This window comes from Podarcis erhardii, assembly GCF_964252035.2.
Source record: "Podarcis erhardii genome assembly, chromosome: 14".
In the NCBI taxonomy this organism is placed as follows: domain Eukaryota; kingdom Metazoa; phylum Chordata; class Lepidosauria; order Squamata; family Lacertidae; genus Podarcis; species Podarcis erhardii.
In genome coordinates, this window is record NC_138503.1 from 38,146,639 (window position 1) to 38,170,108 (window position 23,470).

Here is a 23,470-nt window from a genome sequence, read left to right on the forward strand (position 1 = left end):
GCAACTATCTTCGTAACTCCAAATATAGTCAGCCTTTTGGAAGAAAAATTTTAGTCATAGCAAATGGAGACTCAACAAAACATAACCTCGCCTTTGCAGTGCCTACAACTCCTTTCTTATGCTCTTCACTTAGGCTTTATTTATGCTAGACACGTTCCCTTGTCCTGATCATGCTGCAGCAGCCCACAGCTCAAGGGCGCCACGAATGCATCAACTCATTTGTCAATGACTTGGTGGATATGAATAGACGTATTCTCATTTGTGATAACGTGGATCCTTTCTGTGGCAAGTTAACTTCTCCCCGACAAAATGATTCTGATGCTGCATTTACTGTCTTCCATAAACCGTCTCATTCTCCTGCCCCGTCAGAAGAACACCCTGTTGTGGGGCAGTGTGGGCAGGCCCCCTTACATTATGGAGGACAGTCCTCTTATATGAAGGAGTCTTCTAATTCAAATGGGAATCCCTGCTTCGGGGCCATTTAAAAGACCAAGTTGATTCTAGATTCTTGGGGGACTCTCTATGTAGGCAACAGCATTAAGTTTTTTAATCAAAAGGGGAAATGATATTATTGTTGGTTTTAACAGGCCTGACAATGACCTGTGAGCTTCTCTAGAACATAGGTATTCAACCACTGAGTTGGGACCCACAGGTGGGTCATGAGGCCCTCCTTGTTGGGTCATCCCAAAGCTTTTTTTCACTCCAGCTAAGACTGACCATATCAAAGGAGCACTACATCCAGTGGCTGGGCTAGAACGAGGAGTTTGGCATAGTGGCTGAGTAAGCAGCAGCAATCAGCTCTATTCAGGGACTGTGAGAATCTCATGGAGTAGGACAACAGGAACTTGAACTCAGCCAATCTTTCTTTTCTGGCCACATCAAAGAAACAGCCAAAGTCTGAAGCAAGGAGCTGATAGCTCATTGTCCCAACCAGGAGTTTCAAAGACGTCAACAGCTTGTGCCCTAAGTTGTCGTTTTGCTGTACAAAAAGTTCTGTAGAACTTGGAAAGCTTGCACAACTTTGAAGCTACTGTAGGTGGGCCTGCTGAAAGACTGGTGACTGGGAGCGGGCCCCGAGACCATATAACACCTGTCTTGAAAGACCTACATTGGCTCCCAGTATGTTTCCGAGCACAATTCAAAGTGTTGGTGCTGACCTTTAAAGCCCTAAATGGCCTCGGTCCAGTATATCTGAAAGAGCGTCTCCACCCTCATCGTTCCACCCAGACACTGAGGTCCAGCACCGAGGGCCTTCTGGCGGTTCCCTCACTGCGAGAGGCCACGTTACAGGGAACCAGGCAGAGGGCCTTCTAGGTAGTGGTGCCCTCCCTGTGGAACGCCCTCCCACCAGATGTCAAAGAGAACAACAACTACCAGACTTTTAGAAGACATCTGAAGGCAGCCCTGTTTAGGGAAGCTTTTAATGTTTGATGTATTACAGTATTTTAATATTTTTTTTGGAAGCTGCCCAGAGTGGCTGGGGAAGCCCAGCCAGATGGGCGGGTATAAATAATAAATGTTGTTGTTGTTGTTGTTGTTGTTGTTGTTGTTGTTGTTGTTGTTGTTGTTGTTGTCAGCCTCACAGGATTCTGTGCCTCAACTCCCCCATCTCTCTGTCAATCAGATTTTCCAAATCTCTGAGCACTTCTTCAAACGGTCTTGAGAGTGACAGGAAGATGAGTGTGTGTGATTGGAGGATTATGACTTTTGGACTGCCCCAATTAATGCTTTTAAAAGAAAACATTTTGTCCCCCCTCATCTTTCTATCTCCCCACCTTCCTCCCCCTCTTTTTTTAATCTGACTTTCCAAATCTCTGAGCACCACTTCAGAAGATCTTGATGGTGACAGGTGGATTGTGGGGAGGGGGCAGTCAACTTTTTGGACCGTCTAGTTCAGCATCATCTATGCTGAATGGCAGCAGCTCCAGGATTTTTTATGTGAGTCTTTTCCCTGCCCTACCAGGAGATGCTGGGAATTGAACCTGGAACCTTGTGCATGCAAAGCAGTTGCTCTGCCACTCAGCTACAGCCCTGAAAAGAGGCAAGAGGGGGAAAGTGCTATGAGAGAACGAGGGAGGGAGAAAAGGCAGTGCACTGACCCAGCTGCCGTCATCCAGCTCACTGGCGTTTGGCTCGGCACTTTTGCCCCATGAAAACAGGAGCTGGGAGCGAAAAACAAAGCTAACAAAGGGCCGGCCATTGCAGGCCTGGCCAAGGTGGGAAAGGGGCAGTCTGGATTGTATAGCTTTACTCATTCTGCTTTGGGGCAGAATTAGCTCCATGCTGAGTGGTTTTTAGCAAAGACAAATTTGGAGCAGGCAGCATAAAAACCGGCATGAAAAAAGGGAGCAAAGTGGAAATGGCAAGAGCAGCCGAGGCCCAGCTGGGGCCGCATTTCTTTCTGGGACCCTGCCCTTTCTCCTCAACAAAGTTGGCATGCCCAAGAGGTTGTGGGTATGTAGATAAGTTTGCGCCATCCCCCGCAAACTTTCTTTCTCCAAAGCCTCTGGCAATTCACAAGCACCAAGAAAAGAAAAGAAAAAGAAAACCCCAAAAGGGAACTTCATTGACTGTGTGCCCCATCCCAGAGGAGGTTGTGCCAGCCACAGCCAAGCTGGCCAAGGAACCCGAGAGAGAGGAAGAAAAGAAGGAAGAAAAATGGGGTTTAGAAAAAAGATTGGGGGGGGTGAAGCACAGCCAAAAAAGCGGAACCTTTGAAGAGAGGCAAATTGAGACGTTCAAAGGATAGGCGACAGGGAATTGTGGGGGGAGGACAAGGGGGAGGAAATGTCTCTGTCGCTCTGCTTTTTATTACTAAAATAATGTTTATGGGGGAAGGGAGGGAGGGGAGGTTTGGGGTTCGCCAAGAAAGGAGGGGAGTTTGGATCCTGACTTGGACAAGCTGTTTAATGCCAGGTGCCTGTGTTGCTTGTGGGTAGGGATTTTGTGAAATTCCATCAGAAACAGGAGCAGAAAATGCAGCATTTCACACATTCGCCCAAGGGCAGAAACGGAAACCCCGCAAGTGAATACAAGCAATAGTCACTGTTGTGGTGGGATTTTTTTTTAGTCCGCAAATGTTGCATAAATTATTATATCATTTTCTACTTTGCTTTTGATACATTCCTTCCACTGAAATGCACTGAAGTTAATGACATAATTCATTTCGGCCATAGTGGATAGTGAATAGAGTAATGTAGGTTTTAGCAGAAGCTGAACTGCAGCAGAACAGAAGCAGCACTGGTTGGGACAAACATAGGATGGGACCAAAACCACTGCCTCCTTAACTTCCTCCTTGGGGGTGAGGCAGCAGGGCCCACGCCAGGAAGGCTGATGCAAGCAGCAGCATGCTAAATTTTCCTTGCTCTTCTATTATCAAGGCAGAGAGGCAGAGAGGTGTTCCACAAGCTTGTTTTCCCAGATGAGCTCCAGCTTAGAAGCACTTAGCTATATGCATTGTGATGAACTGCCATTGTGGAACTTTATTCAGAGGTGATGTTGTCTATCAAAACACCAGAGCAACTGATGAACTATCCTTGGGAATGAGCTGATGGCAAGGCTTTCAAATTATACTATTTTTAATGAAAGTTTAGTGCAGGAAGTCAAAAGAATGATTTAAAATCAAGCAAAAGCTGGGTACTTCTTTCATTTTCTTTGGCTCCTACTTCATGCCAACAGTTTAAGATTGTTTGCTTTTCTAACTAAAAACTAAGGGTGGTTTTCAAATAAGTAGACCAACTGAAATAAACGGAGCTAACTTAGTCATGTTTCATTGGGTCTACTCTGAAGAAAAACTTAGTTGAACATCACCCTAAAGGCTGCATTTTGGCGGTTTGAAGAGCTTTTGTTGAAGCTCAATGGGTTTTACAAGCTGAACTTCTAAATAATAATGTCTCCTTCAAATATCATTTGTTTGCTTGCTTGCTTGCTTGCTTGCTTGCTTGCTTGCTTGCTTGCTTGTTTATTTAATACTGTGTAGTCTCAACTACAAGGGCATTTGACCTAGCATGACTAGGGTCCAAAGCAGAAATTTCCTTTTACAGTGGTACCTTGGTTTGCATATGTCTTGGTTTGCATACGTTTTGGATTACAAACATGTCAAACCCGGAAGTGTGTGCCCCGGTTTGCAACCTTTTTTTTGGATTACAACCCATTTTTTTGAGATTACGAACAAATTTTTTTGGGAGGCCCCATTGGCAAAAGCGCGCCTTGGGTTACAACCTGTTTTGGTTTACAAACGGACCTCCGGAACGGATTATGGTTGTAAACCAAGGTACCACTGTACTCCCAACCACATGGGTGCTGAGGGAATGGGGAATGGTCGGGGGGGCTGGTGGGCATTGGCAACTGATGCAGCAATACAGAGAACTGTGGAAATGACTAGAAAGAATGAGAAACAGAAATTGATAATTTTGTCCATCCCTCACTATGATGTTGCTGCCGCCCTGCTGACTTCTTAGTTGTCATCCTAATTGTATTTCCCCCTTGTATTTTCCTGCAGACTGTGACTCCTACTGCAAACCAGCCAAAGGCAACTACAAAATTAACATGAAAAAGTACTGCAAGAAAGATTACGGTAAGGAGCAGCTCTCCTTTCTCTAATGCAAAAGGGTTTCTCAGAATGTAAAGGTCAAACCAGGAATTTCCTATCTGGGAACTTGCCCTACCTTCTGGTCAGTGGTTTCCAAATAAGTATTTAAGAAGCACCAGCTGCAGACTGTAAGATTTCTGGGCTCAGAAGTCCCAGTGGTAGAAGAAGGGAGGTGCGGTGGGGGCGGCCCACCCTGGGTGTCATCCCTGAGGGGGGTGACATCCCCGCCCCACTGCTGGCAGCACCCCCCTGGGATGTGCGCTGCAGACAGCACCCCCCTGGGATGCTCGCCACGCCCCCACAGGTGCACAGCATGTGTGCCTCTCCAGGTGCTGGAACAGTTAGCTCCGCCTCTGAGAAGTCCTCCTGATACATGTTAGAGTCACTTTAGATGAGATCAGGACCTCGATCTCTCTCACCTAAATAGAAGCAGCAAAGGGTCATTAATCAGATTGGGGCCACAGCACAACACTGTTTTCCCAAACAAACCCATGCCCTCAACACCCCACAGACAAAACAGACAGATAACCCTTCTTGCCTGGTGCCATGTCCCTGATCCTATTCAGGGGGCCTACAGCCACTATTAAAATTTTAAATAAAATTTGCAGGAGATCCTGAGCACAAATTTTAGGCAGTATCTTGCACAGGTGATAGCTGTTGCCCGTTGGCAGTGGGAGGGTGGAAAGCAGGGAGGTCAACAGTAGGTGGCGCCAGAGCCAACAGCAGGCAGGCAGATCCAGATAATTCTTGTTTTCTCTCCATCCTCCTCCCTGCTGAGTTCTACAGCAGCAACAGTGAGACTAAAGAGGAGGAAGATGATAGGCAGTGCCATCTGATGGACTGGTTCTAAGCAGGAAGGCAGGCTAGCAGGTGGAGGGGTGGCTTAGGCAGATAGCGGCTGGGCTATAATGGACTGGCTTCTACTGCCTTAAGTAGGCCAGAAGGAGCCCAGATTATCATATACAGTACTAATTTGGCTTCTGATTCAGGTCTTTGAACAAGCTGCTGATCAAACCTCTGTGATGGAGGTGGGGGCACTAATAACCAGATCACTGAAATCTACCTTTTGCTTCGTGAGGTCATTTTCACTAGATATGTTAGATTCCATCTGCATTTAGAATGGTATTATACCACTTTAAGCAATCATGACCCCCCCAAAAAAACCTGGAAACTGTAGTTTGTTAAGAGTGCTGAGAGTTGTGTTATTCCCCCACACAGAGCTAAATTCTCTGAGAAGAAGATTGGCTGTTAAGCTACTTTGGGAACTGTAGCTCTGTGAGGGAACTAGGGGTATCCTCACAGCTCACAGAACCCATAACAAACTATAATTCTCAGAATTATTTTTGGGGAGCCATGACTGTTTAATGTGGTATGACTGTTTCGAATGTATCGTGCAAATGCGGACTATATCTCAAGCTCAGATATGGCCTTTGGGTGCTCAGAATGCTGACATCAAAGGCCACCCAGCTCTTCCATTACTCTCCCCTCCTCCCCATATATCCCTGCTGGCTCAAGCTGACTATGGTGGAGAATCGTGGCAGAGGGGGGATGGTTGCTACAGCAACTCCAGGGCTCTGAGGATTGGGCCCTGGAGATTATCCACCTCCCAGTGGGATCTGCACTGAATTCAGTGGATCCAAACCTACCCGTGCCCTGCTGTTTGTTACACAAGCAATATGACACGAGCGAAGTTGTTTTGCTGATTCCCAGTGATCAGATTCCAAACAGGGATTGACAAAACAAGAGTGGCATAGCAAAGATGACACAAAAAAAATAGTATGGGACGGCTTCCCCATGTTTCCTGTGCTTGTTACATGCTCCTGGCTTCAGGGGCTGCCGATCTTGCCCTATTTCTCCACTTTGAAATTCTCTCTCTCTCTCTCTCTCTCTCACACACACACACACACACACACACACAAACACAACTAGGAAAACTTGCTGGACCCTCTCCCCTTCTTGCCTAAACCCACAGTCACTCCCTGTCTGCCAAATATGTTAAAAAGTACCCTCTCTTCTTCCCTTGTTTTGCAAGGTGTGTGGGGTGAGAGGGTTTGAATGGGATGGGATGTGTGTGAAGTTTGGACTCAGGACATCCTGACGGCAGGTTGTAAATCACCCTGACACAAGCACATTCACTCTTTGGAGCAGAGGGAGGATCCCTAAAAGAGGCTGTGGTTTGTGATTGATCTCCCACAGGAACTCCTTGGCTCAGACAGAAAAGATGTTTTTGGCAAGGTGGAAGGGAACGGGAAGATGGACGTGAGACGGGGTGGCAGCCGAGAAGTGTTTTGGCTTTTAAATGATATCTTCTGCAAAGGCAGTTAGCCTTGCAGATAATTGTGATCAGAGATCGTTTATTTAAATACATTTGTGTTCCCTGCTTTTCGGTCTGTCAGAATCTACAAGGCATCAATATAAACAAAACATGAATCCTATAATTTAAAAAAAATCAATGCTGTAGCACAAAAACAGTTAGTAACAACAGTAGTGTAGCACACCCTCCAACATTTCTCCAATGAATGTCCTATTCCATAATAATAATAATAATAATATCAACAGTAATAATATTTATACCCCACCCATCTGACTGGGTTGCTGCAGCCACTCTGGGCAGCTTCCAACCTGTATAAGACCAGAATAAAAAACTGAACATTAAAAAACTTCCCCATACACGGCTGCCTTCAGATGTCTTCTAAAGGTTGTATAGTACTTATCTGCTTGGCTCAGGGGTTGCATAACTCCAACATTTCTCCAGTGAAAATAGAGATGACCTAAGGAAAAGTTGGACATTCCAGGATGGCTTCTGTAAATCCGTGAGTGTCCCTGGAAAATAGGGATGCTTGGAGGGTTTGGCGTAGAGACATGGAGATGATAACAGATGATCTACTGCCTTGAGAAGGTCACCCAAAGCTGCATTCCTTGACTCAGAGTGCAAATCTCAGAAACCTGTAATGCTTGCCTCTGATATGACTATGAATGGAGTAAAAACAAGTTGCCACGAATTGCAGGTTGCTATGCTATTGCATCGTTGACCACCTCTGTTAAGAAGTGCTTTAAGGGGCTGGTCAGTGCAAACCCTGTTTAAAGTTGAAGAGCCATCAGTAGGGCTTCCCACTGAGGCATCTGCTTGGGCACTGTGAGAACAAGAAGGTGGGCTAGGTGGACATTTCCTCTCACTCAGATCTTCTGCTGATGGGACTCAGCTGAGTCCCACCCACAAACTATAAAATCATAAAATCCAGAATAATTGATTCAAACTAATTCTCTAAAAACAAATGCAGTTTTGGCGAGCAATGAGATATCTGGATTTTACACACCTGTCTGACTTCAGTAGGAACAGAGTTGCATCTTTACTTCTGCCCCTATGCTGCTAAAAGCTTTGATCCGTGTAGAAACTAAACAAATAAAGAGATAACTGTGAGACAGTCAGGAAGGCTTCTCCAAATTATTGCAGTGGTCTGGCCAGGTTAGAAGGGACAAGGCAGGTAACCTTCAGGCAAGCTGGTCCTAGGCCATTAAGGGTTTATGCACTAACAGTAAGACTTTCAACTTCACTTGGTAAAATATTGGCAGCGAGTGCAGCTTGTTCAGAAACAGCATAAGAAACTGATGCATGGGGCATGACCATGAAATCTCATGATTGCTCAACAACTTTAATTCTAATACATAGCTTCACATATTCAGCATCAGTTCCTTGCCACCCGTGGCCTCACTTTTTTTCCTTTCTTGCCCTGCAGTTGTCCAAGTCAACGTCTTAGACATGGAGACGGTGGCCAACTGGGCCAAGTTCACTGTCAACATCCTCTCGGTCTACAAGTGCAGAGACGAACGGGTGAAAAGGGGCGACAACTTCTTGTGGATCCACATGAAAGACCTGGCGTGCAAATGCCCCAAGATCCAAATCAGCAGGAAGTACTTGGTCATGGGAATCAGCGAAAACCCCTCTGACCGGCCAGGACTAATGGCTGACAAGAACAGCTTGGTGATCCAGTGGAGGGATGCCTGGACTCGGCGGCTCAGGAAACTGCAGAGGCGGGAGAAAAAGGGAAAGTGCTTGAAACCATGATTGGTTTAGGCTCGTGTCTGTTAATACATGCCTCCCTTCTCTCTGGTCCCCTGTGCACTGCACCCAGCAGACTGTTCCTAGAGACTCTGTACATATACATATCATGTGAATGGATGGACTCGCCTGTGTATAGTGTATATTTTGGCAATGATTCCTTGGGGGTGGGGGTTGCGTGCATGGGTCCTTTTTTAAAAAAAAAAGTTTATTAAGAGTAACACAGTAATGACAAACCTTTAACAAGGAGCGAAGTGAAGGAGAAGGCTGGTGAACTGAAGAGACTTGGAAGAAGACAGCTCAGAATGTCTCTGAGCAGGAGCAAAATTCCCACCCTGTTTTTCTTTTTAAAAAAACAAAACAAAACAATGACAGTGTTTCTCTGATCCTGCCAAATTCCAGAGGGGCAACCACAGGAGCTGTCACTTACTGGGAAGGGGCGAGGTGGTGGGGAGGTCAGGACGGCACATGTGCACCGACAGAGCCAATCTGGTGTTCCCATCTGCACACCCACAAAACGTTGACCTTACTGCCACGTTATGCTTCCTGCTTCCGGAAAGTGATGCCCCTTCCCACCAATCACTCCTAGGTAGTCATATTAAGTCTGTTAACAGTAATATCTCTCTCTCTCTCTCTCTCTCTCTCTCTCTAACACACACGCACACATACACAGGCCACATTCACAACATACATTTAAAGCACTACCATGCCACTTTAAACAGCCATGGCTTTCCCCCAAGAAATCTTGGAGCTGTAGTTTGTTATAGGTGCTGAGTATCGTTAGGAGGCCTCTGTCCCCCTGCCAAGTGCTGCAATTCCCTGAGTATCCTGTGAAAAGGGATTAACTGCTAAACCACTCTGGAAATGTAGCTCTGTGAGAGAACTAGATGTCTCCTAACAACTCCCAGCACCCTTAGAAACTACAGCTCCCATAATTCTTGGGGGGGGGAGACATAATGATTTAAAGTAGTATCATAGTGCTTTAAAGGTATGTTGTGAATGTACCCCACCCCACCCCCACAGAAAACCCACCTTGGGATACCTTAAACAGATCTGTGGTAGGATTGTGGCAGGAACTCAGAGGTGCCTGAGGTGGTGTTATCAGTTTGGAATGGCTTCCAAAAAAGCTCCACCCTGTTCACAGAGGCAGAAAATGGGGTGTTTCCTCAAACATTCTCATGGGGGGTTGGGATTCACCAATAGTCTTTTTGGGAGGGGGGTTCCTTCTTTTGTTCTGCAAGCAGCAAAAGCATCAAGAGCAGAGCTTCTGTGATGGCATCCTGGTACCCCCTCATAATGCCCCAGATGGTCTCATTGTCCCAGGGTTTTGTGGTTTGGGGCAACAGTGGGGGGAGTGGAGGCCCTCATGAAATAGCGACAGAGAATTTTAATCAAAATGGCCCTCCGTTGGGAGAGACGGGCAAAAATGAAGATGGTCTGCTAAGAAGTATTGCCTCATTGCTCTCTCTGTCTCTCTGACACACATACACCGATAAAAGTTCCCTTGCTTAATTAATCAGATAAGTTTTAATTGAGCCATCAATTCAATCTGCACAAAATTGCTTATGAGAAAAGCAATTGTCCTAAATAAACTTTCTTCAGAGATCAAGGGTGGGGAACCTCTTTCAACCTGAGGGCAGGCTTCAGACCTGGCCAAGACTCCAAATGGACAAGGTCAGATGCTAAGTGGGTGGGACTTAAAAGTTAAAAATAAAGTGAAGCTGAAATATCGAATACAGGTGGTGCCCATGTGTCACAGTGGGTTTCCTTTTTAGAACAGTCCTTTCTCATTCATTCTCACGTGAAGAAATGTAAGGTAGCATTTTCTATCTGCAGGGTTTAGCACTGTTTTTACAAGTGATATAGGCACCTTTTCAGATGCTCAACGTATTTTCAGTTGATTCATGTCTCTAACGCAGCCTTACCTGGTTGCCTGCATGTGGCTGGACTACAGCTCTCATCATTCCAGACCAGTGACTATGTTGGCTGGGACTGTTAAGCATTGAAGTAAAGAAGACAACAAAGAAGAATCTGGAGAGCAGTAGGTCGAGGGAAGACTGATTTAAGCTGTCAGATGACTAAGATTAAGGCTGAACCCAGAGTTCTCAATGGAGAAATTTCAGTTTGAATTTGGGAAGGCTGGGAGGGGCATGGGGACAAGTGCTCACCCCATTCCACATCTCTACAGGGAGCAGCTGTGACAGTCATTGATCATTGAAAAAAGCAGTAATGGGAAGATCTCCATTTTGTGCCCTTTTGGATCCCTCCTCCAATACCCATAATGCACCTTACTCCAATTTTGCTATCTACTGTTAGAACAGAGAAAATAGGTTGTAAGCATGGGGCAAATGTGTCAGAGACTCTACCTTTTGCCTTCCACCAACCTTGGGCTTCACTGTGGACCACCACTGCCACCCTTTATACCTCTGTGTCTCTGTGTGGGTATCTCTTGTGTATGTGCTTGTATTTTCCACCTGATGTATTGGTCTCTGGTCCATAAACACTTAAAGCCACAATAAGTCTGCTAGTCTTTAAAGTGAAACAAGACTCCTTCCTGCTTTTGTGCTCTGGTTTTCCCTCAGGGTTGCATCGAGTGCTAGTCCTAATCAGAGTAGACCCATTGAAATCATTGGACACGGCTAACTTAGGCTCATTCACTTTACTGGTTCTCTGAGTACAGTGGTACCTCAGGTTACATACGCTTCAGGTTACATATGCTTCAGATTACAGACTCTGCTAACCCAGAAATAGTGCTTCAGGTTAAGAACTTTGCTTCAGGATGAGAACAGAAATCATGCTCTGGCGTCGCGGCAGAAGCAGGAGGCCCCATTAGCTAAAGTGGTGCTTCAGGTTAAGAACAGTTTCAGGTTAAGTACAGCCCTCCGGAACGAATTAAGTACTTAACCTGAGGTACCACTGTAGAACTTAGTTGGAGGCCATCCTAACATGCAAATTGTGAGGTGGGCTGATGCTCATCTCCCAAGCTCACCTTGCTGCCTCCTGGCCTTCAGGACTGCCAGTTGGCGTTGTTCTTTTACTGGGAACCTGAGCTGCCTGCCCTTGTAAAGTTTGCATTCCTTGGTGGTCAGCGCCACCCCAAGACATTTGCCACCTGAAGCAAACAACAAGGTGGTGGACCCTCTTTAACATACAGAAGCTGTTTGAACTAGCAGCTGAGCCTTATTTTGACACTGACAGTGGGACAGTGTCTTCCTGAGAGGAGCAGGCTGGCTTAGGGGACACAGGGCAGGTTGTACTTCAACACCTTGCCACCACCCTCTGCCCCTCCCCCCAGTACCCAGCACCTAAGATGACTTGACTAAGCTCTGCCTAATTGTAGAGCTGGCCTTGTTGGTTGAGGAACCACTTGGGGGTAACATGACAGCCTCAACAAAACCTTCTCTTTTTTTAGCTCTTCTGGGTGTCAAGGAATGTCCACATCTTGTATCTAACTGCCATATAAATTTGGATGGGTTGAAAAACATGTAAGCTGCATGGCTCATTCCCACCAAATACTGAACAGAAGATAGACCTACCCACAGAGATGCACACAAACCATAGCTGTCAACTTTTCCCTTTTCTTGCAAGGAATCCTATTCAGAATAAGGGAATTTCCCTTTAAAAAGGGGAAAGTTGACAGCTATGACACAAACAAGCTAAGGATCTTTTAATGAATGTTCGTATCTTACTAGATGCTTAACTCATCTGCTCTGATTAGACAGTAAACTTCTCATACTGTGACTAACAAATTGCCAGCCAGTCCTATACTTGCAAGCTGTTTGTGATATCAGAAGCCCCAAAGAATGTCTAAGGCATTATGTCTGTCATTGACTTGCTTGAACAATCTCACATCTGCCTTCTGGATTCCATTGGCTCAATGGTTCTGATGTCACCGAAGGCTTTTCCTGAAGTGTCGCCATGACTGCCTACTGGTTGCCATTGGCTCAGCTTTTCTGGCATCACAGAAAGTGGACTGCCTGGGGTGCCATGGCTGCCATTGGCCCAGTTGCTCCAATGTCACAGAGGGTTTGCACACTTAGGTCCAAACATTTAACTGCTTATGGAAAGTGGGGGAAATAGTGACATATGAACTCTAGAGCCCAGAGACACTTAAACCAAACAGTGTATCACATGTATAGCAATAGCTTTCAATTCTTCAAGCCAGCCTTATCATTGTTTTTAGTACTTTGGTTTAAAAACAGCTGCTATTTAAAGTCACCAACAGATCACTGCAGAGGGTTTATAGGTACACAAGGTTATCCTGCCATCTGTTTGGTGCAAAGAATGATGATTTCATCCGCCTGAACAAGTGCATGATGAGATGATGAGCACCTTGGCTCAGTGCCAATGTTAATTCTTTTTAGCAGCAGTTTCAAAAGCCATCTGGCTGCCATTTCAGCATAGTCTAAGCACTTTCATTGTTGTTTTGCCCACATGACTTGCAAGGCAGGTCCAGCCAGGGTACATAAGGCCACAACATTGTCATGTCTGGTCTGCCCAAGTTTTTTCCTTGAAGAGCATATCTCCTCATTTCCCATCTGGACTGACTGAAGCACCTTAGGCCACCATTTTGTCAGCTGCAGGGGCAAGTGGAGGTTCAGGGAGACAGCATCCAAATCTTAGAGGGCCCAAATGCCAACACCTCCCTTTGGTGTGTGGGAATTTTTAAAAAACTGCTTTCATACACATTTTTGAAGAAACATCAAGCCAAGCAGCTGCAGATACCACCACCTTAATTTTCCCAGAATGCCTCTGGGCCTCAACATACAGTCTAGAGGCATTCTAAAGAAATTAAGATGGTGGTAGCTTGTCTACCCCCTGGTAGGTTTAATGGGCAGACACCACACCAGATCAGTTATGTGGTCTCCACCAAGGTGGTTCTTGTTCATAGCCCTCTCACACCTGTTGCCAAGTCCCCTGGTTAGTGGGAGTAATTGCAGTGACATCCTCCTTCATATTTTCATCTTGCTCATACTTGTAGCTCAGTCAGCCAGCTTCCCCTGCTTGGAAGGATATCCTTTCACAACTGTGAAAGAACCTCCTGAGATTGAAAGCCCACCCTACGCAGCAAAAAAAACCCACTGCTACTACTCACCCCCATGCCAGATTGGATAATTTTTTTATGATCCGTAAAGCATCGCTGTTTGAAGAACCATAAATGCTACTTCTCATAAGAACAGAAATGGGGCTCCGGCGGCACAGCAGCAACGGGAGGCCCCATTAGTAAAGTGGTGCTTCAGGTTAAGAACAGTTTCAGGTTAAGAACAGACCTCCGTAACGAATTAAGTACTTAACCCGAGGTACCACTGTATATGATATTGTTCGACTTGCACACAGTGGAGGCTGATCCATTAGGGCACATGAGGCACTGCTACACCAATCCCAATCTGCCCCCAGCCTGCCCCCACCTTCCTGCCTTCTTACAACCAGTCCAGCAGGTGGCAGTGGTACCTGTCAGCTTCCTCCTCCTTAATCACATGGTTGCCCTTGGAAGAACGAAGGAGGATGGGAGCAAATCTAGAATTAGTTGGCCCCACCTATCATTGGCTCTGGTTCCACCTAGTGTTGGGCTCCCTGCATTCTGCCCCACCATTCCCAATGGGCACCAGCCGCCACTGCTTGTGCATGATGTTCTAATGGATCGTATCATACCACCTTTTTTGCTCCTAAAGCTTTTTCAAAAGTGTAGTTGATGCACACAGGTAACACTTCATGCATCCAATGAAGTGGGATATAAGTCCTTGAAAAGTTTATTCTACAATAAAGCTGATGCTACAAGACTCTTTGCTGGTTATACTGCAACTAAAACAGTCACTATTATACAGAAAAGCCATACTTGAAACATGAATGCATCCTTCAGAACTTATAGGGTAGACATGTCTTTTGTGCTTGAATATCCATTCCAGAAAAGACAATACATTTTGAGCAGCAGAATTAGGACATTTATAGTGATGTGTTTACCCCAGCAGTTCATGTGGACGGAATCCGCATTTGAGAACATCTAGGACAATGCGTTCTTGAGAATGTGTTCCATGGTTGTTAATGCAACCATTTGCAAGCCACCTCTCTCTGTACGGAAACATATACAGTATCCTTCTATCACAAGATCCAGGGGTCACACACTTCAAGAGTACAGTAATTATGGGACAAGTTACTGTGGGAGTAACCATTTCATCATTTGAATGAACCATCAGCAAAAGAGTAGATGGAGAAAAACAAACAGTGCTTTCCAATAACAGGGCGCGAGCTTATGTTATTAGCTTACTGATGAGGTTGAGTGCTGGTTTGTAATTGTACATTTGCAAAGAACTCCTGCTTTGTTTATGAGAATTAAATAAATAAAAACTTTTTTTAATAACTGAAATAAAAACTCCTTCATGTTTTAATCTGAAATGCAAAAAAATTGTTAATGGGTTTTTTCAGGTGATCAGTTTATAAGAGCCTAATAAGCGTATGTTATAACACATTTGTTCCAACAAGGTGTGTACATGTGTAAGAGAGAGAGGGTGTGTTGAGGGGGGCTAAGAATTGTATCAAATATCCAATGTTTAATTAGAGAATATCCCATGGATCATCAATATCAAAAATATTGTAAAATCTGTAGTCATGCCACCTTTTCTATATACTTACCATGTCCATGCTGTGTATTTTCCCTTCTCCTTGGTTTTTCTCCTTTTCTCAAAGATGTAGACCTGTTAAATAAAAAATAACCAGTTAAGAGAGGGAGAGAGAACATACCCTAACATGGGGTAGTCATTGGAGCTACACAGTAGTCTGATCTGATTACCAGGCCCCAGTGAAACTCAGTAGTAAGGCTTTATAGTCTTAAGAGTCATTCTGCTGACTGTGGCCTTGCGTGGTTATACCAAAGACCTGCTCTGAAGGCACCAGTGAACCAACCACATTCTGGTCTGTGATGTTAATAGCCTCACTTGACTTGCCTGAATTTCCTTCTTCCAACTAACTGGTAACTTGGATAATTAAACATCCAAGGCTTGCAACATGTATTTCAGTTTGCATTTAAAGGCAAACCTAATTCATACTTTCTGAAACAATATGCAAACTGAAACATAGCCTTCCTTCAATATTTGAGTTCCTCTGAATTCAGCAATGTATACAGTATTCTCCAAACAAGCAATGTGTACAAAAACACAAATGCTAGAGTAAAGATTGCATTAAGATGTATATATTAGTGGAAATAACATGGCATTAAGGGAAAGTGTGGCGTTTGGGGAAATTGCTTTGCAAAAAATGCATTTGTTGGAAAAAGTTGCATATAAAAATGTGTCCTATGGAAAAAAATTGCACTAACATGCTGATGAATTTTCATTAGGGCTTTTTTAAACAAATGCAAACTGATGTGGAAATGTGGAGAATGGAACTAAAGACTGGAAAAATTAGGAACTGAGAGAAACAGAAATTGAGAGAGTCGCCCATTTCCTACCCCAAACCTACTGAAATTTGAAAGAAATTCTGAAGTGCCCTGCCATTTAGGCAGAAAACAGAGGCCTCTTTCGTAGGGGGAAGTAAACTTTTGAGAAACTGAAGGACAGCAAGCATTACTGAATATTCTCCTGTTTCTCCATTTACTAATTATGGGCAAAACTGAGGGTGGTTATGGCTGTTGCTCTACATGGACCAGCCACCTGTTGAGGTTTCCACACATACTGTATTTTCTTTACCTCCACAGCTGTAGGGTCAAGGAAAGAGTTTGGTATTTTCTTCTTCTTCTTCTTCTTCTTCTTCTTCTTCTTCTTCTTCTTCCTGTTTTCATAATTTTTCTTTTTGCACCATCTCCATGAATAATCCAAATTTACCGGCTGTTTTACAGGCACCTATAAAAGCAATACTCTACCCTCAGTCCAGCCAAAATAGAGGATGCTGGCCAAGCAAGACGGAGTTTACAGCCAAAGAACATGGTTGAACAAGAGGAAGCCATAAACTGATTGGCTGGCCCACTCCTTGTTTTCTTAAGGAAGAGTTAAAGGTGGGGGAATGGTTGGGGTCAGCACGGTCAGCCATCTGGCAAAACCTGCTGGCTTCCTTCTGTGAGTGTTTTCCCAGTGCTGTGGTGATGGAGAGAATGAGGTTAAAGGGACCAAGGCTATAGGACCTCAGCTTGTCCCAGTTGACACTACCTCACGGCTCAGCTATGCTTCCCTGTCCCTCAACTTGCACACTGTTGACCTCTCCCTGCTCTTACATACTTCCTCAAGAGCACCAAGGCTTACAAGAAGCTGCATCTGTGCGAACATATGACAGTTGAGCTTTTGAGGACACAGAAGACATGCTGACAGAGTGTTCCACATTTCACAAGGTGTGGATGAGGCAACACAGGTGGGAGCAAGAGCCTACAGGGCTGGTTCCCTGTGACAGAATGCAATTCTGTGTGCAGTGAATTTTAGTCCAATTAAAACAGGGCTTCTCCTTCCCTTCTAATTGGTAGAGCTGGCCTGCAGCTCCAGGCCCTGGTTTCATTACCCCTCTTCCCCTTCTTGTGCTCTGGAGCAACAGAAATCTGGATTTGAGACTGATCTCTTATGATTCTGCACATCACCAAACTGAAGTGTCACTGACAGCCTAACAGAGGCAAAGGGGCCTAACCAGATTTTACTGGACCTGTATTTCCCATCAGTCTGAGCCAGCATGGCCAATAGCCAAGGATTATGGGAGATGTAGTTCAGCAGCATTTGGAGGCCGAAAGCTTAGCCACCCCAGCCTAAAAATGTGGCCCTCAAAGTGTTTCTGGACTCCTAACTCACATCAGCCTGAGCCAGCATGGGCAAATAGTGAGGGAAAATGGGAGTTGTAGTCCAGCAGCATCTCAAGTATAATCAAGTATAATCCTGGATTCTCCTGCAGTTGGAGAAAGATACAACCCATGGATTGACGGGTGCTTGGGACAAGCCTGACATCGTCCCACAAGGTGGATTCAGTGAGTTGCCTCTCAACGTGTGAAATTTTCCATCTTCCCTTGAAGACCCCCTGACTGGGGCTGGCAAACCTGGCCCCTCTAATAGTGTAATAAACCACAATGCCTTTGTAAGAGCACATTCTGTATTTATACAACAGCCCATGTATACAAGGGATTAAAATAAACCATTTATTCCTTCATCTTGGACAAATCACATTATCCAGAAACTCCAAGAAGCAGAGCTTTCTGTTGTCAAAATAAACACTAGCCTGTTCCCCCACCCCTTTCAAGAACCCACGCAGTGCAAAATAAATGGCTTCGGCCTACCAGATGCACAGCACGTAGGGAGGAAAGTTAATGGTAATAAAGCATTGTGGGGTCCAAGACAAATGGAAGCACTTTGCTTATTGGATTCACTTCATTATTGTGTCTGCCCTTCTTGTCCACTCTTATTCCATGACCTAATTTCCCCCTCCAAATGGCTAATGATTTTGAATGCCTGAATGCCACAGCTTTCAGAGACAACCCAGTTGCCAATTTCATCTCATTAGTAAAAATGAAAACTCTTCCAAAGAACAGAGCCAAACCCAGCCAAATATTTCTTCCTGAGACAATGGCATGGACCTCCACTGTAGTAAGACTTTTCTGTTCAATGTCACAACACAGTCCGCTAAGCTGCATGTTCTTCAATGGGTGCCGCAGATCACATCTTGAGGAAGATAGTCATAAGAAGAATGGAAGAAGAGCCAAAGATCTAATCTAGCAGTAAGGAAATATTGCCCTCCATAGGTCACTGAAGTACAACTCCCGCTATCCCTGCCCATTGGAAATGCAAGCTGAGGTTGATGGGAGCTGTAGTTCAGCAACACTGGGAGGCCCAAAGGTTCCCCACCTCTGCTCTAAGCCATCTTCCTGCTTCCAAGACTGGCTAACTCTAGGAAGCCCATAAAGAGAGTTGGAAGCAGTAGCCTCCTTGTGTAGAAATGAGAGGATCAGTCTATTTTCAGTCCATTTCCGTTTTGCATGGGCAGAATGAGTCTTCTGTTTGAAGGCCTGTCCAGTTTAAGGATAAAGAACCCTAAGAAGGGAGAACAAGGACCTTGAAGTTGGTTATCAAGAATTAGCACAGGTCACTAACAGGGAATGGCATGGTGGAACAGAGACACTTACCTGACAAGTGGAGTGCTACAAGGCTCATTGTTATTCAACATCTGTATAAACAACTCGGATGAAGGAATTAAGGGGATGCTTATCAGATTTGCAGATAACACCCAACTGGGAGAAGTAGCTAACACCACAGAATCAGGATTCAAGATGACCTTAACAGGTTGGAGAACTGGGACAAAACTAACAAAATGAATTTCAACAGGGACAAATGTGAGGTTCTACACTTAGGCAGGGAGAATCAGCTGCACAAATATAAGATGGGGGACACCTGGCTTGCTAGTAGTACATGTGAAAAGGTTGTAGGTGTCTGAGTAGATCACAGTCTTAACGTGAGTCAACAGTGTGATGCAGCAACAAAAAGAAGCTAATGTTATTCTAGGCTGCATCAACAGAAGTTTAGTGTCCAGTTCCGGGCACCACAATTTAAGAAGAATATTTTTTTTAAGATAATTTTTATTAGTTTCCAAAACATAAGACAGAAAACAAGAAAAGAAAAGAAAAACACAGAAAAATAAATAAAATGTGACTTCCCCATACCTCCCCTTCACTGCATCCTTGTTTTGCAATTTTTTAGCAACCCTTCAGTCAATTTTTTCATTTAACTTTTTTGGATTTTCTCAACTTAAACGATTACAGCTGTAATTCTCTGTTTCTTACCCCTTGACATCTTAACAATTCAAAATTTTACAACAGTTCTTAAGATATACTTTAAATTTTTTCCAATCCTCCTCCACTGCCTCCTTCCTCTGGTCCCGGATTCTGCCGGTCATCTCTGCCAGTCCCATAAATTCGGTCACCTTCATCTGCCATTCTTCCAGAGTGGGTAGTTCTTGCATCTTCCAATACTTTGCCAAAAGAATTCTTGCTGCTGTAGTTGCATACATAAAGAATATTCTATCCTTCTTTGGTACCAATTGGCCGACCATGCCCAAGAGGAAAGCCTCCGGTTTCTTTACAAATGTCCACTTAAGGACTTTCTTAATTTCATTATAGATCATTTCCCAGTAGGCCTTGATCTTTGGGCAGGTCCACCAAAGGTGATAGAAGGTTCCTTCAGACTCATTACATTTCCAACAATTGTTATTGGGCAAATGGTAGGTCTTTGCAAGCTTGACTGGGGTCATGTACCACCTATAGATCATTTTCATTATGTTTTCTTTCAAGGCACTACATGCCGTAAATTTAATACCGGTGGTCCATAACTGTTCCCAGTCAGCAAACATAATATCATGACCAATATCTTGTGCCCATTTAATCATAGCTGATTTCACCGTTTCATCCTGAGTATTCCATTTCAGCAACAAGTTATACATTCTAGACAAATTCTTAGTATTGGGTTCACAATTTAAGAAGAATATTGACAAGTTGGAGCTTGTGCAGAGGAGGGTGACCAAGATGACCAAGGGTTTGGAAACCAAGCCTTATGATGAATGGTTGAGGGAGTTGGCTATGTTTAGCATGGATAAGAAGAGACTGAGAGGAAATATGGTAGCCATCTCAAATATATAAAGGACTGTCACATGGAAGATGGAACAAGCTTGTTTTCTCCTGCTCCAGAGGGTAGGACCTGAATCAAAGGCTTCAAGTTACAAGAAAGGAGTTGTTGTTTTTTTACTAAACATCAGGAAGAACTTTGTGACAGTAAGAGCTGTTTGACAGTGGAACGGACTCCCTCAGAAGGTGGAGGACTCTCCTTCCTTGGAGGTTTCTAAGCCGAGGTTGGATGAACATCTGTCATTGAGGCTTTAGCTGAGATTCCTGCATTGTCGGGGGTTGGACTAGATGGTCCCCAAAGTCACTTCCAACTCTACGTTTCTATGATCTCCTGGCAAGTGAGCTGCTGCAGAATTCGAAGGGGGAGAAATGGGAAAGACAGCAAAGAGGGTGGCTGGACTGGTGCATTTGTACTGCAGTGACCTCACTGCTACCTCTCCCCTTCCTCTCTCAGTAATAAGCCAAGACTTCCCTTCCGGGAGGTCAGATACAGCTTCACCCCCACTATGCCATCTTCCTGCCATATTAAATGTTATAGTAATTATTCCTCAATTTGCATCTGTACATATAAATTAGAACTTGCAAATGTATCCTCTGTCCCCCCTTTGCAATGCATAACCAGCCACCTACTCAGTTTACCGTACTTATTAAAGTATTTGGAGGCCATCTTCAAACCAATGAATTGTCTTAGTGAAGGCATATGCCAAGAGGCCTGTAGCCAAAATTTTTGTAGTAAGGAGGACCAGTTGCCAAGGAAGGAGGCAGAAATCACTGCAAAACAGAAATACAGATACCTAATATCTTAATTTTTTTTGATTGCATTCAATGTTAATAACTGTCAGAGTCACCCGTGGTCCCAGCTCACAAGAGACCAAAGTCCACTCCAGCTTATGTACAAAAGCTTTTATTGAAGAACATTATTAGCTTTACATCCGAGCTCCGTGACTCTACGTCTGTTACGCTTAGACCGCTGAAGTACCCTCTGAGTCGGTCCCCCCTCTACACCAGTTTAAGAGGCTTGTACTGGTCCACCTCTTTCTCTCTTTCCTTTTCCGCAGGGTCTTTCTGCCCCCCTGTGTTCTCTCCCTTCGGGACTCTCCAGAGGCTGAGTCCTCTGCCGCCTCCTCCCCCCTCCTTCGGGCTTTGGGACCAGGCTCCTCCCCAGGACTCTCTTCATTTCCGCGCGCCTCCCATTTTGAACTTGGCGCGCGTACGTTGCTCCTGACCTTGCCTTCGACAGTTACACTGCCCTCGATACTACTTTCCTCCCCTTCCGGCAGGACGTTTTGCCCTGATCTCCTTCCCCTCTCTGCTTCCTGTTCTGCTCCTTCTGACACACTGGTCACTCCTCCCCCCTCACTCCGTTCCAGCGGAGCAGCCGGTCTCGCTCTCTAACTCCCACTGGGGGTTCCCCCTTCGTTTCCCTGCTCCTGACTGCTTCCCCCTCTAGCTTCCCTTGGCTTGACCAGAGGGGCTCCCTTTTGGGAGTCCTCCGATTCACTGGACGGACTCATGGACAATCTTGGGTCATTGTCATCCTCTTCCTCGTCACTCTGGAATCCTTCCCCCTCACTCTCTGTCTCCTCCCTCATCTGCGCCTCTCTCCCTGAACCCCTGACATCCATCCCCCCCTCGAAGCCCCCCCTTCCCCCCTCCCGGCCCTCGGAGGCAGGTCGTGGGAGCCGCAGCTCCTCGGAGGTAGATGCAGGATACAGTTCGTTTGCTTCAATGTCCTCTGCTAGCAGCTCGGTGTATGTGTGTTCGAATGCGGGTTCTTCACCCAAGGTGTTCTCGGCTCCCTCTTCCATTGCTACTTCGTCTGGTGCTGCCTGCCAAGGCCCCGTCAGCCATTTCTTGCGCCAGTCGTCCTCTGGTTGCTCGTCCCACCAGTAAGAGGGTTCTGTGTCTACCCCCGAACACGATCCCCTGGGTGGGCTTGAGTCTGGCGTTCTCTCCTCGGCGGAAGAAAAGCCCCTGAAAGTACTGTCTGAAAGTGTGGGCGTAAAGAGCCAGTCATCAAAATACTCGGCTGGCATGGGTCTATGCGGGAAAAGTGCATGGAACTCGTCTTTCAGAAGAGGTTCGTCTAAAGCGTAGTCCGGCACCCAAATATTGGCACTGGCCGGGGTACCCTCTCTGGCTAGAAGGTATTCTACTCCCTCTACCCCCCATCTCGAGTCCAGGATCTCAGTGACCTCGTTGAGCGGTTCGGCCCTGGGCGCCCCCTCCCTCTCGGGTGACTGAGTGCGTGCGTGCGGTACTGTTTCAGACTCCTGAAACCTGTGCGGGGTCTTGTAGGGAGTGAGCACCGACCTATGAAAGACCGGGTGCACTCTGGAACCTTCGGGGAGGGCCAGTCGAAAAGCTACAGGGTTGATCCTAGCCTCCACCTGGTATGGCCCTAGCTGCCTGTGTCCCAGCTTCTTCTTAGCCAACGACCTGGCTGGCATCGCTTGGGCCGCTAACCATACCCAGTCCCCCACCTGGATGTCCTCTCCCACTCTCCTGTTTTTGTCTGCCTGCACCTTATATGCTTGTTTGGCTAGCTCCAAATGTCTCCGCAGCTCCTCGTGCACCTCTTGCAGTTCTGCTGCGAACTGGTCGGCTTCTTGCATCACCCCCTCTCCCGGTGTTACGAACCCCGGGAAGGTTCTGGGATGACGACCATTGTTCGCGAAGAACGGCGTCACCCCCGTCGACGCGTGCTTCGTGTTGTTGTAGGCAAACTCCGCCATCGGCAGGTAGTCCACCCACGCCGCCGGGCGCTGATTGGCGTAACATCTCAGGTACTGCTGCATGATCGCGTTGACTCTCTCTGCTTGGCCGTTGGTCTGCGGATGCCTTGCTGACGTTAGGTTGATCTTGACATGCAGGATACCTAGAAGCTTCCGCCAAAAAGTAGAAACAAATTGGCGCCCACTGTCGGACAGGATGGATTGTGGCAGCCCATGCACCTTGAACACGTGATCGATGAAGAGTTTGGCGGTCTGTTCCGCCGTCGCCACCTTCGCGCAAGGAATGAAGTGCGCCATCTTGGTGAACAGGTCCACCACCACCAGCACCGCCGTCTTGCCTCTGGAGCTGGGCAGGTCAGTGACGAAGTCCAGCACCACCCTCTCCCACGGTTGCTGTGGCGTCTCCAGCGGTTCCAGTAACCCCGCTGGCTTCTGGTGCACTGGCTTGGACCTCTGACAAGTGTCACACCTGGCGACGTAATCCGCTATCTCTCCCCGCATCTGGGGCC

At 45.9% G+C, this 23,470-nt stretch overlaps 1 protein-coding gene and 2 long non-coding RNA genes across 4 annotated transcripts in view; 1 reads left to right on the forward strand and 2 right to left on the reverse strand.

Moving 5' to 3' along the window:
• Positions 1-11,170, forward strand: part of NTN3 (netrin 3) — a 117,177-nt gene extending 106,007 nt beyond the window's left edge. For both annotated transcript variants that reach the window (XM_081839777.1, XM_081839778.1), the window contains 2 exons: positions 4,502-4,576; positions 8,329-11,170. In XM_081839777.1, the coding sequence (XP_081695903.1) occupies positions 4,502-4,576; positions 8,329-8,657 (404 nt within the window). In that variant the 3' untranslated portion in view covers positions 8,658-11,170. The remainder of the gene's footprint in view (positions 1-4,501; positions 4,577-8,328) is intronic.
• Positions 9,595-13,821, reverse strand: LOC309329397. Its single transcript, XR_014151125.1, has 2 exons — positions 11,566-13,821; positions 9,595-11,321 (listed from the first exon to the last, which is right to left on the reverse strand). It is a non-coding gene; the product is annotated as an uncharacterized lncRNA (long non-coding RNA).
• A 1,201-nt stretch (positions 13,822-15,022) lies between these two features.
• LOC309329416 lies at positions 15,023-18,351 on the reverse strand. The gene is made up of 3 exons (XR_014151146.1): positions 17,531-18,351; positions 16,334-16,486; positions 15,023-15,343 (listed from the first exon to the last, which is right to left on the reverse strand). It is a non-coding gene; the product is annotated as an uncharacterized lncRNA (long non-coding RNA).
• Positions 18,352-23,470: the final 5,119 nt, after the last annotated feature.